Source organism: Grampus griseus (genome assembly GCF_964374135.1).
Source record: "Grampus griseus genome assembly, chromosome: 14".
NCBI lineage: Eukaryota > Metazoa > Chordata > Mammalia > Artiodactyla > Delphinidae > Grampus > Grampus griseus.
This window is the reverse complement of record NC_139008.1, coordinates 23,493,042-23,511,706: the sequence shown is the minus strand read 5'-3', so window position 1 is coordinate 23,511,706 and position 18,665 is coordinate 23,493,042. Positions and strand designations below refer to the sequence as shown.

Below are 18,665 nucleotides of genomic sequence, written 5' to 3'. Positions count from 1 at the left end.
GACACAGGGCAATCTGATCTAACAATATGGAAAGCATGCAAATATAAACATCAAATCTTGACTCTTCCCTCCCTTCTCTCTTAGACTACATTATCCCCTTAATAATATCCCATTACTTTTCATTATAAATCATGTTTTTCAATCCTGCAAGGTCCACTAGGAGGGAGAAATATACTAACCACAGCAATAATTATAAATGAAAAGCATGGTCACTTCAAATTTCTTACAGGAAATCTTTATTCTTTTTCCAAAAGAATATATGAATGTTCCTAGAGAAAAGTAGTTAGTCAAAAAATAAGGACCATATGGAAGCACTAACTCTAGTGGGAAGAAGGAAAAGAGTACCAGGGGAAGAAGGGGTTGCATATTAAAAGAACTATACAAACTTGCCCTGTGGAAAATGTTGACAATTTTTCTAAAAGCATGCTAGAGTAAATAGGAGAAAGCATTAAAATGCATTTTGTAAAAAATAGAACAAATATAAAAAACTTATCAAGGAAAGCAAGAGCTAAACATAATGGCAAGAAAATATTCCTGTCAATTTTAATTATCCAGGCATGTCCAAAATATGGCGTTTGATCTATGTGATTCTGTAGACACACTGCCTTGATAGGTAAATGAAATATGTAAACAAGCAATAAGAAGAGGCTGAAATGGGATAAAACAAAGACATTACAAGTAAATACTCACCCCAATCAGTGAGTTTTTAGCATTTCCAATTGTAGTCAGAGCACTGAGGTCAAATATAACTACAAATTTTGCATTGTCTACATTGAATACATGATTCTTAAAAGCCTCATGTTTTATTTCGGAACAGGCATCAGGAAGTTGTAGACTATGCAACAGGTTGTTTAGGGCACAAGTCATTTCTCCCAAAATTAATTTATAGGCAGTCTCCAGAACAGGAATATTCTTCAGGCTGAGCACTGCTTGATAAACAGCATGGGCTACAGCAACAACCTTAAAATAAGAATTCAGGAAAGTGATAATTAAATGGAAAGTGTATTACTATCTGCATAATGGTGATGCACATCAGTTTAAGACTGATAAATTTACTGTCCAAAACACCAAAGACCTTAATTTTTAAAAAAGCAATTTAGGAAACCTACATAGTATCAGTAAGCATTTTAAAATCTATAAAGCTTTATTTAAAAAAGCGTCCTCTAAATTAAAAATGACAATGTGAAATTTCTTAAAAGTCCTTTTTTTTTTTTCAAGCCAGTACCAAAACACATACAAACACCATTTTATTAAGATAAGTTTTCCTACATCTACTTAGAGAGTCTATAGTGGCTTTGACTGGGAGTCGGTTAAGAAGCTAACAATGAAGTATTATTTACAACATACACATCACATTTTAATAAAACAAATTTAATAAAATCTGAAAAAACTACCTGCATATCACTGATCAAAGTATACAGTATGAAAATCAAATATTAAGTGAATCATTATAATTTCTATATTCTAAATCAAATATTTATCATTTCGATTTCATTTATGTAGCCTACTAAGGAACAGGAGTCAAACCCTTCAATGACCTAAGTTTATCAAGTCTGATCAATGAATCACTTACCTCTTTTTCTTTATGATAACGCAAAAATAGTAGTTTAGATGATGGTATAAATAGTTTTTCTACAAATGATGATGGCAGTTTTGTATTTATCTGTTCAACAATCTAAAAGAATAAAATAAGAAATGAGCTATCAATTCACAAAAGAACATGGAGGAATCTTAAATGCATATTTCTAAGGGAAAAAAAAACAATATGAAAAGGCTGCATACTGTATGATTCTAACTATATGACACTCTGGAAAAGGCAAAACTATAGGGGCTTCCCTGGTGGCGCAGTGGTTAAGAATCCACCTGCCAGTGCAGGGGACGTGGGTTCGAGCCCTGGTCCGGGGAGATGCCGCCGAGCAACTAAGCCCATGCGCCACAACTACTGAGCCTGCACTCTAGAGCCCACGAGTCACAACTATTGAGCCCACGTGCCACAACTACTGAAGCCCGCGTGCCTAGAGTCCATGCTCCACAACAAGACAAGCCACCACAATGAGAAGCCCGCACACAGCAACGAAGACCCAGTGCAGCCAAAAATAAATAAATTAAACCAAACAAACAAACAAACAAAAACTATAGAGACAGTAAAAAGATCAGTGGTTGCCAGCCAGAAGAGGGGAGAGAATAGGTGGAACACAAGGGATTTTTAGGGCACTGAAACCCTTCTGCATGATACTGTAATGGTGAATACATGGCATTATACATTTGTCAAACCCACAGAATGTGCAATACAGAGAGTGAACCCTAAAGTCAACTATGGACTTTAATTAATAATGATGTCTCAATTTGGCTCATCAGTTGTAATAAAAGTACCACACTAAAACTAAAGATATTAGTAACAGAGGAAACTACTGGGGGAACAGGTTATATGGGAACTTTGTACATTCTGCTTAATTTTTCTGTAAACCTAAAAACTGCTCTGAAAATTGATCTATTAAAGAAAAAAGTAATATATCTAAGCTATATGTTTAGGCCTTAACATTGTGACATTAAAACGTTTAGATACCGAAATAGTATACATGTATTTACACTTAAACATGGGTTTTTTTTCACATTGGCAAAGGGAAGTGTAACTATGGCAGAAATGTTTAGCAGAATGTCATCTAGAATTTGCTTTGAAATAATCCAGTTGGGGATGCAGGGATGGCAAGGAGGAGGCAGAGCGTAGGAGGCCTAGATGAAACCAGATGGGCCATGTGCTTCTAATTATAGAAACTGAGTATTAAGTATGCAGAGATTCATTATACTACTCTACTTTTTTTTAATATACTTCAAAAGGTCCATAATAAAAGGCGGAGAGAGGGGGGATATTTATGATTAAGAAAATAATAAAAACTATCAAAGAAGTTTTCATGTTTCAGAAACAAAACATAACAGGGTCTTTCAAAATAGCTATCAAGTACCTTCTCTACACAGTATTTATCAGGAGTGCTAGATAGTCTCATGTGAAGGATGATATTTCATCGAAATAAAGGATATTTCATCGGAAAAAAAAGTACAGCTACACTGAGATGAGCTCTCAAATACTAAAAGTACACAGATACTAGAGCAAAAACAAACTAGATTATATAGATAAGACTAATTAATGCAAAAAAACACAAACAAACAAGGGCTTAACTTCTTCCGCATCAATTTAAATTTAAGGGCCTGAATAAACATATTAAACAAAAAAGAATTCACATACCAATGTGAGTAAATTCAAGACTGAGATGATATAATCTGTACCACAAGTCCGGCAATTCTCCAGTTGATCTAATCCATATGTAATAACCATGTCACAATGTATAGTCATGCTAGGATCCAAGCTGCCGAGCAAAACACCAACACACTCATTAGCAGCTGTCAACACAGCCTCAGAAAAAAACACCTGGTTTGCAGCCGTCACACATCTCATTACTCTGTACAGAACCTGCAATGGGGAAAACAAGCAGCTTTAAAAAAAACTCATATTCTTCCACAGAGCAAGAAATATTTTCTATTTAATGCAGTTTCTATTGAAAATTAACTGCCTGCCTTGTCAGTAGTCTCTTAATATTCTAGTTCTCAGTGGCTGAATAATAATAAGGTATCTCTGGTACAACACACAAAAAGGATATTGCCTAAGTATTCTAAAGTACTATTGTGAGAGGAATGGAATTTGCCATACTCTATTTCCCTTATACCCAATTCTTATCCCCCCACCAAAGTCACTAAATGGTTGAAGTTCAGAATCTTCATAATAATCATGAAATACACCAGAACTTAGAACAGTAACAGTATTAACAACATGGGAATAACCTGCCGTGAGAATAACTTTCCGTAATCTAGCACTTGGACTTTTAATCAATCTTTTAAAACTAAATATCCAAGATAGCTTTAGCTTATGAAAGTTCATGTACTGATGGTCTCTATGTAAAGATAAATATAAACATTCTCATTCATAACATATAATACCTATTTGAGGATTATGAAAATCTTATCATTTCCAGCCCCAAAAAACCCCAGTAAACTATAGTAGTCAATGTACTACATTTCTCATAAAAATAACTTAGGAAAAAACAAGTACAGAAAAACAGACACAGAAAAGATTGATACAGAAAAATATTTCTCAAATTTTTCTGTAATATTCAACAACCACTACATATAGGGGTTTTTTGTAAACCTGCATATAGATTTAAAAGGCCTAAAAGACCATTTTTGGCAAGGACCTAAAAGACCTTCATAAAAGAGTACATTTAATATAGAACTATCCTGGAAAATGATACATTCCTGTCCTTTTGTTTTATAGATATAAATAAATAGATATAATAAACTGCTTTTATTTCAACACTGACAAAGTCATCAACCACCCATCTTTCAGACAGTAAAAATAAAAATATTAAACCACTTGGATCAGTTTCAAAATATTAACATATTAACATGCTGGTTTTAATTATCTTCAGGACGTTTCTGCTCAAATACACAATTAACTTACCAAGAATTACATATATATATAATTAATGTCCTATTTTATCTAGCAAAGTGTTCAACGAAAGTAAATGCTCATAAAAGCTAGAATTTTACACTAGCAGTAAAATTTTAATCATTTAGGTTAAATCTTTTATGACTATCACACAGGTTTCTTCTCCCTTCTTATTCAAGCAGAATATAATGATGGGGGTTCATTTCTCACATTCATTACACTGAACCACTCACTGGACTGTAATACAGTGCAGCTGATGTCTGGGGCTGCTGAAATGTGGCAATCTAGCTACCTCTTATAATTGGTCTCAGGCTATTACATAGTTTAAGTTCTTATATCTTTATATCCTTTGATGTTAGGCTATCAAGTTGTTTCATCCTCTCATGCTTAGAGAAAATTACTTTTCGAGGCCTTCCCTGTTAAGAGTTATTCTTAGTATGTTGAAAAACTAAAAGGAGACACAATAATTTTAAAGCAAAACTCAGTATTATTAAAAAACTAAAGAATAAGATTTTAGAATTCATATTAAAAACAAGAATAAATGAACCTACAGAGAATCTCCTAAAAGAAAAGTTCATAGGCATTTAAAAATTCAGAGTGGACTTTTTTTCATCAGGTTGGGGGGTGAGGGGAGTGAGATATAGAATTCCCTACTTTTCTGGCCATTTAAGAAAGTGGCCAGACACCTACACACATACTAAACAAATGAGGGATTAATAACATAGCTCACTAGGTAAACAGAAGCATTTAAAAGAAAAGGCAATTTTTGCTGAATGATACTAAAGACTACTAAAACTTACATCTGTTACGTATGCCTCAGTAATTGGAGGACCCCGAATTGGGCTGAAACGTTCCCCAATGCTCCTCACCACAGTACTGAATACCCGGAGAAGCGCTGCCAACTTTGGTAAGGACACGGATGGAGGTGGAACATCTTCATCCACTGACTCCCCAGAGGCCACATGGCTGAGGTCCTAGATGTGAATTCAATAGCATTCTTATTTAAGTAAGACATTGTTTAAAAAACAAAAAACAACTCCCAATTTTTAAATCAATTAGCTTTATAATACATTTTTACAAATAAGGAGGAATTTCGGCTTATGAGAAAAGGAAACATGAATCTAAGTATAAAAGTAGATTTTGCTTCTCTAATTATTTAAATAAGCAAATATTAACCTCAATAGATTCTTTGAGCCACTCAAGTCAACAGTATACTAAGCCAATATTATTCACATGAAGAGCAAGGGGGTTGGGGGAGTTTAGAAGAGGTTGGTTTAAAAAATTATAAGACCTTAGAAGACCTAGCCTACAGATTTATAAGCTAGCTGAGGAAATTAGACATACTCAAAGGAAAAGGTTAGCAAAAAACGGGGTACTACAACCAACATATACCTACACATAATTAAGCACCAAAATAATCAAAGAGAATTCAATCTTAGGGATAGCAAAGGGAAGTCTCTACAAACTAGAATGGGTGGCTTATCAGAAGCAGATCAGCTTTAAAGGTGTGCTAGGAACCAAGACATCCTAGGCATAGGGGTAAAGAAACATGTGGAAGCAAAATATTCCCTCACTTTTCTCTGAAAGGGAGCAGATAGATTGGTAGAGTTAAGAGGCAGATAGATTGGTAGAGTTAAAAGTAGTGAAGTAACTGTTTGCTAGAAGTAGCAAAAGTATAAAGAAAAGATGAAGCTAAATCTTTACGGAAGCCTTGACCACCAAACAAGAATCTTGGTAATTACCAACTGAGTAGGGAAGAAACACTAAGATGGCAGGTTTAAGTCAGGACAGTGGCCAGGAAATCCAAGAACCAATAATAGACACTTCAACAGCAGTATTAAAGGTACCATACTCAAAGGTGGCTGAAGCCAAGCCTTGTCCTCCGAAGCATGATCCAAGATTGCCAATAGAAGTAAGAGAAAAAAGCCTTTAGGGGCTTTTATACAATATCAATTCACCTCTTTCATAACAAAAAATAAGAAACAACTGAAGAAAATGTCTTCAGGAAACTACCAGCCACCAAGATTATTTCAAGCTTTGGGAAATTAGGCCTGCAATTTTTCTATCTTTCTGGTAATTCTGCTGGCAACTTAAAAACATCTAAAAATAATTAAAATATTGCAATGGTCTCATAATTTTTGCTTAAATGTCAGGTGATCTGAATTGTTTTAAAATAAATCTAGCACTGCTTTAGATTTTTGTTTTTGCTTTTTTCTTACCTGAAATTTTAGGAAATAACTTCATTTTTTATATACTCACCTCAGCATATGCCTCCATGTCCTCTAGAAACTGACCAAGAAGAGTGGTAGAAAATGCAAGATCAGCTACCCAGAATGGCTCCAAACTCTGCAACCACCCTAGGAATCATACAAGAAATTTTGAAAGAGTAGAAAAAAATTTTAAGTCCAAGTTAAAAAAATATTTAAGAGAATTCTTTTAAAAGGTATCTGGTTTTCAAGTTGCCCACTCTTGAAACATGCCCTATATCATAAAATTAGGACTGTAAACTGTTTTTTGTTTGTTTGGGGCCGTGCTGCGTGCTGCGCGGCTTGCAGGATAATATTTTCCCGACCAGGAACTGAACCCGGGCCCCCGCAATGGAAGCGCAGAGTCCTACGCACTGGACCACCAGGGAATTCCCTGTAAACCGTTTAATATACTAATGATTAACCACTACCTCTTTTAACGCTACAGAAATGAAAATTCTCCAGAAAGTAAAATATAATCTCATGTCCTTTTTTTTTAATAAGTAGATTCAGTAGCCATACTGTCACTACACACAGGACTTAGACTAAAATGTGCCAATCTATGGCCACCTTGGCTTTCTTCTCCAGGGCCACACGTGGTCACCAAAAGCGTACACTCATCCCCCCAGGGGAAATGGGACCACTTGCCAGTGGAATTGAGAGAACTACTCTCACCTGTATATCTTAATTTCAGAAGTTTATTTCACCAAATAAGCTATGAGAAACTACAGCACCTGGAACAAGTTGAAATGTCCAAGTGAGTCATATCAGTCATTCATTTAACACGGAAAAAAAATTTTTTCTTTATCATTTATGACAATCCTCCAAATTAATCCATTTGTTTAATCAATAGAAAAACAATAAATCACGAATATCCAGGATCTTCCTTTCTACCCTTCAGGGTACTGCCACTGTGGTATCTCCTACCAGCACACGCAGCAAATGACTTGAGATAAAGTCCTTACTCACAGGTGCAACACAACAATCTGTATTTACTCTCCCTACCTACTACAAAAGTACACATTTTTCCTTTTAAAGATAAATTTAGCTAACAAGTAATCTTCACCAAAATATCCTCTGAAGCAATTATTTTTCTTGCATTATCAAAAAAGTAGTGTTAACAGCTGGTCTTTGAGAAACGAACACTCCTTCCCACAATATTTAAATGACTGGTATATGCTGAACGACTCACCAGACACCTGCTGTGTAAGCGAAGGTTTCTGAGTATGATCTATATGCCATCCGACTAATATGTCAACTGTATCCTGGATGGAGACAGAGAAGGGGACTAATCATTTTAAGGTCTTATTGCTATTCCAACCTGTGGAACATTTCAGAGTAAGAGAACCTAGAACATCTTACGTCCCACCTTCTTGACATTATACATTAAAGCGGGGTTGGGAGGGGCAGGGCAGGAGAATAATGGAACTTTCTTTATGACACTGATGAAATATTTCTTTAAGTATTTTAAGGTATTAGTGTTAGCAAGTACAGATGGTATTTTTTATAAAGCTACATTATTGCATCATTCAATCCTGGACCTTAAAACCAATTATACTCAAAGGAGCAGAAACTCTGTTTTCTATCTAATTCCCTAGGTCCTCATACATGCAGCCAATCCCTTACCCCATCATCTGGGAAGAGGGGGCGGGGAACTCACCCTAAAATTAGTGCTGAAAATATGAGGGTAACATCGAGCTACCAAAAGAATGCACTTAACACATTTGCAAAGTAATTCTGGTGTATCCACATTTTCAAGAATGGACTGCAGGCTGGTCATTACAAGCTAAAAAATAAAAGTTACAAACCGTGAACATTTAATAAAACAGGGAGAAAACAAGCAAATTAGGTTCACTATTTAATAGTGACTATAGCCAAAACTGACTATATCAAAGAAAATAAATTCTATAGTTTTAGTTCCCAAAAAAGTTGAAAACATTTCAATCCACTGTTTTCCCCTCATTTAATATCTATTAACATTATTCCTAAGTAACATGTTTACATTGTTCCTAAGTGCTCTCTTCAAAACCATGGGTGTGATTAAAATTTTAAGTAGAAAAACTAAGATGTGCTTGGGAAACTTGTCTTTAAAGTACCAGAATTATTTTCCAATTCAAAACATAGAGCAGATGTTGTATGACTTATACTTTAAGATATTAGTACTTGCTTCAAATTGGAATGATTTAAAGAAGGTTAGCATGGCCCCAACACAAGAATGACACACAGGCTCATGTTACCACTATATATATTTTTAAAATAAATATATGGCATACTACCTATAGAATATTTTGTAGCTAAAATTTTTTTTGTTAAAATCAATTTTTTCCCCAAAAGGAAAGTTCTTCTCTACAAAAGAATGATGTTATAAATATAGAAGAAATGCTACAATTAGAAAACCACCATTTTGCAACAGCCAATGCTATAATCTATACAATGCACAGAATATGAATGAATGCTAAAATCAAGTGAAATATTATGAAAAAATCAGGATATTCAGGAGGTCTCACAGTATCATGCCCACATTACTCACTAATTACAAAGGGAGAAAAATAAGCCTTCACAATGGAAAGATCTGGTTGGTCATCACCTTAACCAAGTGATGAAACTCTTTATCTAAGAGTTACGTGAACCTGAAGTTATATGCCTGCTAGTGTGATACAGCACTAAGTATGAACCCATGAAGTATTCGTGACCAAAATATTTGAACTGAATCTAAACAGGAAGGAATAATCAGACAAGCCCAAAACATAGAACATTCTACAAAATAAGGGGGACAAAAAAGGGTGCAGAGAATTGTTCTACTTAAGAGGTTAAAGAGGCACACCACCATCTTCAAGAGATTAAAGATTCATCAATACATGAACCTTGATGGGATCCTGGGTTAAGACAAAAGTTATAGACATCTTAGTGGCAGCTGCAAAATTTGAACATGGATTGTCTTATGTGACAAAATTAATTTTCTTAGGTATGATTATAATGTTAATATGAGATTAGCCTTAACCTTAGCAGAGGCATGCTGAAGTATCACAGCATAAGCCATCATGATGTGTGGAATTTATTTTCAAACAGTTCAACAAAAAATCGTGTCTCTGTGTGTGTCTGTGTCTGTGTGTGTGTAGAAACAAAACAACTGCAGCAAAATGTTAATAAGTGACAGATCTAGGTAAAAGATATATGGATGTTTAATGTGCCAGCCCATCTGTTTTCCTGTGGATTTAAAATTTTTCAAAATAAATACTTGGGGAAATGTTCATATTATGAAAACTGTATGCAGAATAAGCCAAATTTGGTGTTATGCTGGTTAGTTACAAATTATTTTCTGCATCTTTTCCAAAGTTTTGTCACAACCTCTATAATCAAATAAAAATAAAATTTTTAAAGACAGAATAGATTTCTCATGTTTTTTAAAAATAATTAACCAAAATAAAACATACCATGAATTGTTTAATAAAAAAAGCAAATTAAATAAAGATATCAAATATTCTAAAGACACCACATCCTAAATTTTTAAAAACATTAGCTCAACAAAAATTTACTTACTTATAACTTTGCTCAAAATTAAATTGGGAACGATCTTAATAATTCAGATACAGGGACTTCCCTAGTGGTGCAGTGGTTAAGAATCCACCTGCCAATGCAGGGAACACAGGTTTGATCCCTGATCCAGGAAGATTCCACGTGCCGCAGAACAACTAAGCCCATGCGCCACAACTACTGAGCCTGCGCTCTAGAGCCCACGTACCCCCTGCAAACCACAACTACTGAAGCCCGCGCACCTAGAGCCAGTGCTCCTCAACAAGAGAAGCCACTGCAATGAGAAGCCCACGCACCGCAACAAAGAGTAGCCCCCGCTCGCCGCAGCTAGAGAAAGCCCGCGTGCAGCAACGAAGACCCAACACAGCCAAAAAAATAATAATAGTAATTCAGACACACAATTATTTATTTTATATCACTAGGAATAAGAATTTTTGACATATTATCAAAACTTTAGGCCCAAAATAAGTTGTGGTGTTTAGTTTTTATCTCCCTCAAAAAATGTGAAGCCCCCTTCTACGTGGTTTTCCTCATGGAGCTTCTATTTTCAAATCTGTAAATGATTCTAGTACTACGCAAATTCAAAAGAAAGCTTCTAAAAAGCAAAAAGACAAAATTTTTAAAATAACTTACTTTAAATCTACCTTCAGTGTGTATCATTTACTCTAATTCAGAAACACGAGTTTTATTTACGTCATATATCAATCAGTATATAACCCCTATTCTAAGTTTCCTTTCTTTAAGCTCCCCTTCAAGGATGTGTGTTAAGGACAACTTTCTTCCCAAGCGCATCATCATTCCCCCCAACCCTCCAGAAATTCTTACCTGCATTACGGATGAAAAGGCTTTCTTTTCTCCTACAGTCTCTAGTGCTTTGTAGGTGGCACATAAGTAGAGGAGTTTAACTTCATCTTTTGCAGATGAGCTAAATTTGCTAAAAATCCATTTGAAGATCTTCTCAGCCTCATAGCTCAGAGAAGCACAAAGAAGGCCAAGACAGCAAGCTCCCTCCTGTCTCAACTCCTGAAGCAATTTGCTACTGTGTTTATTTTAATGCAAACAAAACAAAATACACAAAAAGCTTAAGCTTTCAAAGATGACAAGAATGACACATCTTACAACAGAATGTCTTAAATGATTTTATAATTTTTATTCAAACTACACAAAAGGTTGAAGTTTTATCCACTTCAAATATTCTCTATTCTGTCTCCTGCAATGCCAAAAGTACCTTTGTTAAGACTTTAGATTTCCTTTTATAGAATCAATTATTTACAAACAGTAAGGAAAGGCTTAGAAATACTAAAATTCAGACTTCAAATTCCATCTCAAACTACATTAACTGATTTGCAGAAAAGGGCAGCAACAAGTGATCAGATAAAACACACTATATAATTATATACTTGGTAATATTCAATATGTAAGGACTATAAAATAGGAAATGGTAATAGTTAAATACAGTAAACTTAAAGGACAACACTGATTTAAGTATTATATTAATGAGAAACTATATAAAATAAAACCATCAAAAAGCAGTAAGGTTCGTGATCTGCTGAGATGAGTTTTGGATGCTTTCCAACACTGCAATTCTTTAGGAATCACCATATGAAGAAATGACTGCACACCTTTGGAGAACCCCAGTAGCCTCAGAGGATAGATGGCCTGAATCCACTGTTGCCCAAAGAAGGAAGCTCCCTTTCACCTCTACTCTCTAAGCAGTTTCCAAATGCTCTAGTTTACAAAAGTTAACTGCATTCATTCACACTTGCATTAAGAGTTTACGTCATTCTACAAGTCAATGCTCAATTATTCAGTCATGTTGACAAATTAAAAAGAAGAATGGCTCTCCCTTTCAAGTGGATTCGTTTGTATTCAGTGGTAATTACTGTTTAAATATTTTTACACAAATAAAGATGACAAGAGAACCCAGTTAAACATTAAGTAGATGTTCATAAATGAAGCCAATGGGTTTATCTTCTTGTACACTTTTTAATAGTTTCTAAAAATATATTTTAGTCTTTTAAATTACTTACCTTTCATTAAGCACATCATGTACAGCAACCAAGATATTATCCAATTGTTTAACTAGTACCTTAAAAAAAAACACATTAATAAAAGCTTCAGATTCCTATACTTTTAAGAATAACACTGTGTACTTTCTTTTTTTTTTAACTTGTGTTTCCCTCCAAATTATAACTGGACCACACCTTACTTTTCTTATTATTCCCAGGTCCCAATTATATCATAAGTTAAGAGTGTCATAAGTTTCCTTTCAGACTCTGAAAGAAAATTACCCATAGGAAATATACAGCCATGATCATCAATGGGGGGGAAAAAAAACTTAAAAAGCTTGTTTCCTTTACTCTGAAATGCATTTTTAAAACAAAAGATGGATTGATGGATAGAGGAAGAGGTAGAGAGATATATGATACAGTCATACGATAAAAGTGTTAATGACAGAGCTTAGACACTATGATATTCACTGTAAAATTCTCTCAATTTGCTGTGTATTTGAAATTTTTCATAATAAAATGGGGAGGAGGGTTGGAGGAAGCTTGCTTTGAACCAAATGTTATTTGACTCACTATACCATTTCATTAATTTTCTCCTGTTCTATATCAAGTTCTTTTTTAAATTATTTATTTATTTATGGCTGTGTTGGGACTTTGTTGCTGCGTGCGGGCTTTCTCTAGTTGCGGCAAGCGGGGGCTACTCTTCTTTGCTGTGCGCGGGCTTCTCATTGTGGTGGCTTCTCCTGTTGCAAAGTACGGGCTCTAGGCACTCGGGCTTCAGCAGTTCTGGCATGCGGGCTCAGTAGTTGTGGCTCGGAGGCTCTAGAGTGCAGGCTCAGTAGCTGTGGCGCACGGGCTTAGTTGCTCCACGACATGTGGGATGTTCCCAGACCAGAGCTCGAACCCATGTCCCCTGCATTGGCAGGCAGATTCTTAACCACTGCCACCAGGGAAGCCCTATAGCAAGTTCTTAATTTAACATTAGGAGACTTACTTGGAGGGTGAAGAAATTTGTAACTGCTCCTGTATTTTATTTTTTTTGTTGGCCGGGCCACACGGCTTGTGGAATTTCAGCTCCCTGACCAGGGATTGAACCCGGGCCACAGCAGTGAAAGCCCGGAATCCTAACCACTAGGCAACGAGGGAACTCCCTCCTGTACTTTACTCTTTAAAGTGTTTTTCCATTTATTTAGCCCAGGCCACCAAACTTACCCATGAACAAAATATGTACCTCCTACCCCAATTTCACATATGAAAAACAGAGATATTCTGTCCTGGAACACAGAAAAAAAATTCCGAGGACAACAGAATAAATGTGTAAAAGGTCAAAAGCACTTTATTGCAGAAGGAACCAATGTGGATCTAACATTTGTATAGATAAATTATACATTAGGGGCATTAAGTTCTAGACCATCATAATATAGGCCAAATCAATCTGGAATAAGGAATCCCTATTATTTTTCCTTGGAAGCAAAACTTTTCCCTTCTTAAAACCACTCTAGGTAACATTATCTACTAAACTATGGAAAAATGAAACTGATCAACATTTCCAAACATACTATACTGACCAGCTTATTTTCTGGTTGCTGAATAAATTCTTTCAACTGCTTTACAGTAGCCAGTCTTCGGTCTCTGTCGTCTTCCCGGGTGATCCTCCGAAGAAGATTCGACAGTCGAGACTCATCAGAATAAGACATCGATCGCTCTGTGAATATAAACATTGAGTATGAATCAGCACAGAAACTTTACAGCCCAAATATTTTAAAGTATATTAAAAATCACAGTCCACCAGACAATAAAAGCTCAATGAATGTAGGTCCTTTAACACTTCTGTTCATCACTATAAACCCAGCCCCAGCAGACTGCGGGCACACAGCAGACCCTCAAAAAGGATACGCAAACATCTCATTCCAGAGGATCAACTGACAGAGAAAAAAGAAAGGCTTAGAAATTATTCTCTTCGAATCTGTTCCAAACTGTTTTCAACATCTAGGTAAAGAGCATAGGTAAGAAACTTCAACAGGTTAGGGATAAAGTCTCTATCAGGCAGAAACAGGGTACATGCTTCTATTTCTCACCTAGGTCTCCCACTGGAGGGGAGCCTCTTGTTCACATCATCATCATTTTCCTAGGACAAAGTTTTGGTGAATGGCAATCACATATTCAGTTCAACAAATGTCTAATTACCACCTGCCATGTGCAAGTATGCTGCCACAAGGAAAGTGGCAAATCAAAACTTTTCTTCCCTTTTTTAATGACAAGAACAAGCAGGAGTACTCAAAATGCTGAACACTACTAATAAAGATGGTTTTAAGTACTAAATTTTTCTTTTTAAATTTTCAGCTGCACAATTTATCATCATTAACCCATGTACATTAACACAAACCACATTAAAGGGTCTGACAGTTTCATTTCTAATGAATGAAAGGAAAATAGATAATAAAAGAAATTACAACATCTGAGAGAAGGAATAAGATTTTTAAAAATCCCTAGCCTATAGAGTATTTTCAGTAAGGATGACTGCTAAAAATGTATTTAGGTTACTAGTCAGGAAATCTAGGCTCTATTTACAATTCTACCCCTAGCAAACTGCATAACTCTGAGCTTGCAAGGGGGATCTAAACTAAATAAGCTTTAGAGTCACTTTCTAACTCTATCATACCTAAATCTAAGACTTCAAACACCGGTGGTTTTTTTTTTTCTTTTTTTTGGCCGCACCACTTGGCATGCAGGATCTTAGTTCCCTGGTCAGGGATTGAACCCGTGCCCACTGCAATGAAAGCGCAGAGTCCCAACCACTTGACCACGAAGGAAGTCCCTTCAAACACTTTTGAGACAGTATAGGCTTTGACTAGTCATTCCATTTTAGAAAATTTATCGAAATTTTTTTTAAACTGCATGCAAAAAACTATGAACACAAAGATGTTCACCAAGATACACACAACACACACACAAAGCCCTCACTGGGAAAAAACGGTCATAAACTAAATGTCCAAAGAGTAATTATACCCAACAAAGTGTATAAATCAGAAATCTTGATTTCTTAAGCAGCTTTACCAATACAATAAATTTCTCTTTTAGAAAAAATAAAATGATCATTACCTTTAATTCTATGAATTTTCGAGACACTTTACCTATAGAGTGAGGTTTGTGTTACAAAGCAAGAAGCAGTAACTGTGTATTTAACTTTAGAAAAGGGCCCAGTCCATGTACACCCCTACCCTCACCCTAGAGTTCAAGGACTTGCTGCAGTAAGAGTCCACTATACATTCAGTATCCACTATAATCAGGAAAATCCTTTCTTTAAAATCTTACCCAGTCTTCTAATCTTATTTTAAGAGAATTCTCCTTTAAAAAGTATTAAAAACCTTCTTGTGGTAATTCATGGTAGGGAACAGTTCACAGGAAAAGGAATGCAAACAATTATCACCTGCACATGTTTCTCAACTCAGTAAGCTAACCAACTCACACAGGTGCAAGGCACTGGTACAGAAAGAGGCATTTAGGAGATGTCTCAGCAGAGGCTTGTGTGATTGTCCCCAGTTTACCCAGCCTTACCCTGTGATTTCCTCATGTCTTTGATGGCTAACGCACGACTGCCATGCTGAATACTGGTGAACTCAGGGCTGGTCACATTGTTAACTCTCAGCTCTTGCCCCAACGACTTCCGACCATAAGTATTTTCCCCAGATCCTCCATTGACACTGTAGCCACCTAAAAGCAGCAACATTTACATTATTTCAATAGGGCTCTTTGTTTCACTCAATCAATTCCTGATAGTTCAGGTTCTTCTGACCCAATCTGCAGTTCAACCAGCCTTGGCTTCTACTCTTTCCCTGTGATGCATGCATTGATTTCATTTTGTTATCTTCAGTGGAAGGTAAGAAGAGAAATGGAAACTAAATCAACTCAGATTTTGTACTTTAAAACTTTTCAGAAGTCTAGAGGAGAGACAGTAGTCAGGAAAGCCTTAGTGATAATATTGCATTTTGGGGGCAAGGAAACTGCATTTATGTATTGCGTGTGTGAAAAGTACATTTAAATTTTTTTTTAATTAAGGGGGTAAACTTAAGAAGTTTCAAGAACAGCACTGTGTGTAATATTTATATTTTAAACATATTAGAAGAGAGAGGTGAGGGAGCGAGAGACAGGCAAGGAGGAAGAAAGGGAGAGGTAGCTAGGTTAAAAAAAACAAACGCACAAAAAACATGCCTCTAGCAGCAAGGAAATATATATACCCTTTTCGTCATTCTGTATGTCAGCATGGATTCTGGTATCATCGTGCCTTTGCCGAGACACCACAGCTGAATTTGAAGGTTGCAGTCCATAAGAGGAAGACCCACCCCTATCTCTGGATGAAGAATATTTTAAATTATCTGGGTCGGCTGATGCACTATCAGTTCTGCAAAGAGAGAAAAGTATATAAGGTTACAACTTTAAACAAACATTTTGATAACCCAAATCATAAATCTTTCTTTCATACATGCCTCTCTCCTCATTACTATTATACATAAGCATTCCAATGTGTAATAAGAAGTCTTTCAACTGGGAAGGGATTGTCAATGGATGAAATACCAGCTTTTCAGCCCCTCCTGCTATCTAAAGACCCATACAGAAATATAAATAACTACCAGGACTAGGGTGGCCAACGCAAACCTTAACAGGTTTTAGCACTGAAAGTTCCATGTCTTAAGTACTCCCTCAGTCCCAGGCAAACTGAGACAGTTGGTCACCCTGGTCCCAGGATTCTTTTCACATGACTTGATAAAAGGAATAGTTCTTCCTAAATCTCCTCCTCCCAGAACAGGGTTTTAACCAGTGGAAAAATTACAATCTTCCCAGTCATAAAAAGAAAAAAAACACTGGCAACATATCAGGCAGGGGCAATGTGTTACCAAATTATTTTTAAAGTACTGCCTCATGGCAATGTGGCTCTCTCCCTCTCTCACCTAAATTTGTAACTTGACTATTTGGTGGGAAAATAAATTATAGAATGAAATTTGAAAGCAAGCTCAATAGGATATTAGGAAAGAACACATTAGCTGCAAAGATTGTTTTAATGTATGGCAATACTGAGGACTTCACTGAAGATTCCTCATATAAAGAATATCTATTAAAATTATTAAAAATGAGGAAAATAAAAGCAAGGTGTCAGGAATCCAATAAAGCTGAAGGTTGCAGTCCATAATCTATTTAAAATTCAAATACCGCCTAGAATAATCCGAGATACCTGATATTAACAAGCTGCTCAGCCCCAGGATAAAATTAGTACCCTTATCTAAGGATCATCTCTATGCCTCAATGTCCCCATCAGTAAAATAGGGAGCTAAACTTTATAATTTCTCATGAGCCTTATTCTTCCATCAACCATAAGGTATCAAGAATAAAAAAACATGGGCTTCCCTGGTGGCGCAGTGGTTGGGAGTCCGCCTGCCAATGCAGGGGACGCGGGTTCGTGCCCCGGTTCGGGAGGATCCCGCGTGCCGCGAAGCGGCTGGGCCCGTGAGCCGTGGCCGCTGGGCCTGCGCACCCGGAGCCTGTGCTCCGCAACAGGAGAGGCCACAACAGTGAGGGGCCCGTGTACCGCAAAAAAAAAGAAATAAAACACTAACTACCCTATGGCAGCATATGAAAAATACCAAGAAAAAAGTTCCTCTGCTATTGATATTTCTTCTGAGAGGAACAACCTTCTGGAAAAAAATCACTTTTATGATACTTACTAAAACACCTGCTGCACCCATAATTATCTGGAAAAGTTAAGGACACTGGCAAGAGCAGAAACTGAGCTATTCCTCAACCCCCATGGCCCTCCCCTATGTGTAAAAAAAAGTGTCTGTGTATTTCATTTCGAGTTTATCATCCTTTCGTTGCCCCCCCAAGAACACTAAATATGAAAAGGTGCATAGGCTCAGACACCCTGATCTGTACCTACTGCAATCACTGTTAATACAGAATGTAGACAAACAGGTTCAATTAAACTTGGATACCTATGTGGCACCAATCTAAATTATTCCTGAAGGCTCTCAATCTGAAACTTGATAAAAATCCATAACCCTAGCATACTATGCATATAACTAAGGTTCCATAGTGAAGTATCTTCTTCAAACATTCAGAGTTCACTTGTTGACAAAGCTCAGAACTTCCAACATATGAAAAATAAAATCTATGGAATTTCAAAAAAAATGTATTAGGATATTTTCTAAGTATACTAAGTATAAGCATTTAAATACCTTTACCACTAAATGGAGCATGAGAACTTTTTAAAACTAACATAATGATCTACCCCCATGTATCTAAAATAGCACACTAAATGAGCACCTATAATAAACCATAACATATCATTAATTTCTAAAAGGGAACTGAAAAATAAAAGAG

At 36.2% G+C, this 18,665-nt stretch overlaps 1 protein-coding gene across 1 annotated transcript in view; it reads right to left on the bottom strand.

Annotated features, from left to right (window-relative positions):
- SMG1 (SMG1 nonsense mediated mRNA decay associated PI3K related kinase) overlaps positions 1-18,665 on the bottom strand; it is a 97,765-nt gene that overhangs the window by 55,994 nt on the left and 23,106 nt on the right. Inside the window, exons 2-13 of the mRNA XM_082670178.1 lie at positions 16,529-16,692; positions 15,849-16,004; positions 13,859-13,995; positions 12,312-12,370; positions 11,107-11,320; positions 8,408-8,533; positions 7,940-8,012; positions 6,761-6,858; positions 5,302-5,475; positions 3,245-3,469; positions 1,574-1,675; positions 691-960 (exon numbers count right to left, since the gene is read on the bottom strand). Coding sequence (XP_082526304.1) covers positions 691-960; positions 1,574-1,675; positions 3,245-3,469; positions 5,302-5,475; positions 6,761-6,858; positions 7,940-8,012; positions 8,408-8,533; positions 11,107-11,320; positions 12,312-12,370; positions 13,859-13,995; positions 15,849-16,004; positions 16,529-16,692 — 1,798 coding nt within the window. The remainder of the gene's footprint in view (positions 1-690; positions 961-1,573; positions 1,676-3,244; positions 3,470-5,301; positions 5,476-6,760; positions 6,859-7,939; positions 8,013-8,407; positions 8,534-11,106; positions 11,321-12,311; positions 12,371-13,858; positions 13,996-15,848; positions 16,005-16,528; positions 16,693-18,665) is intronic.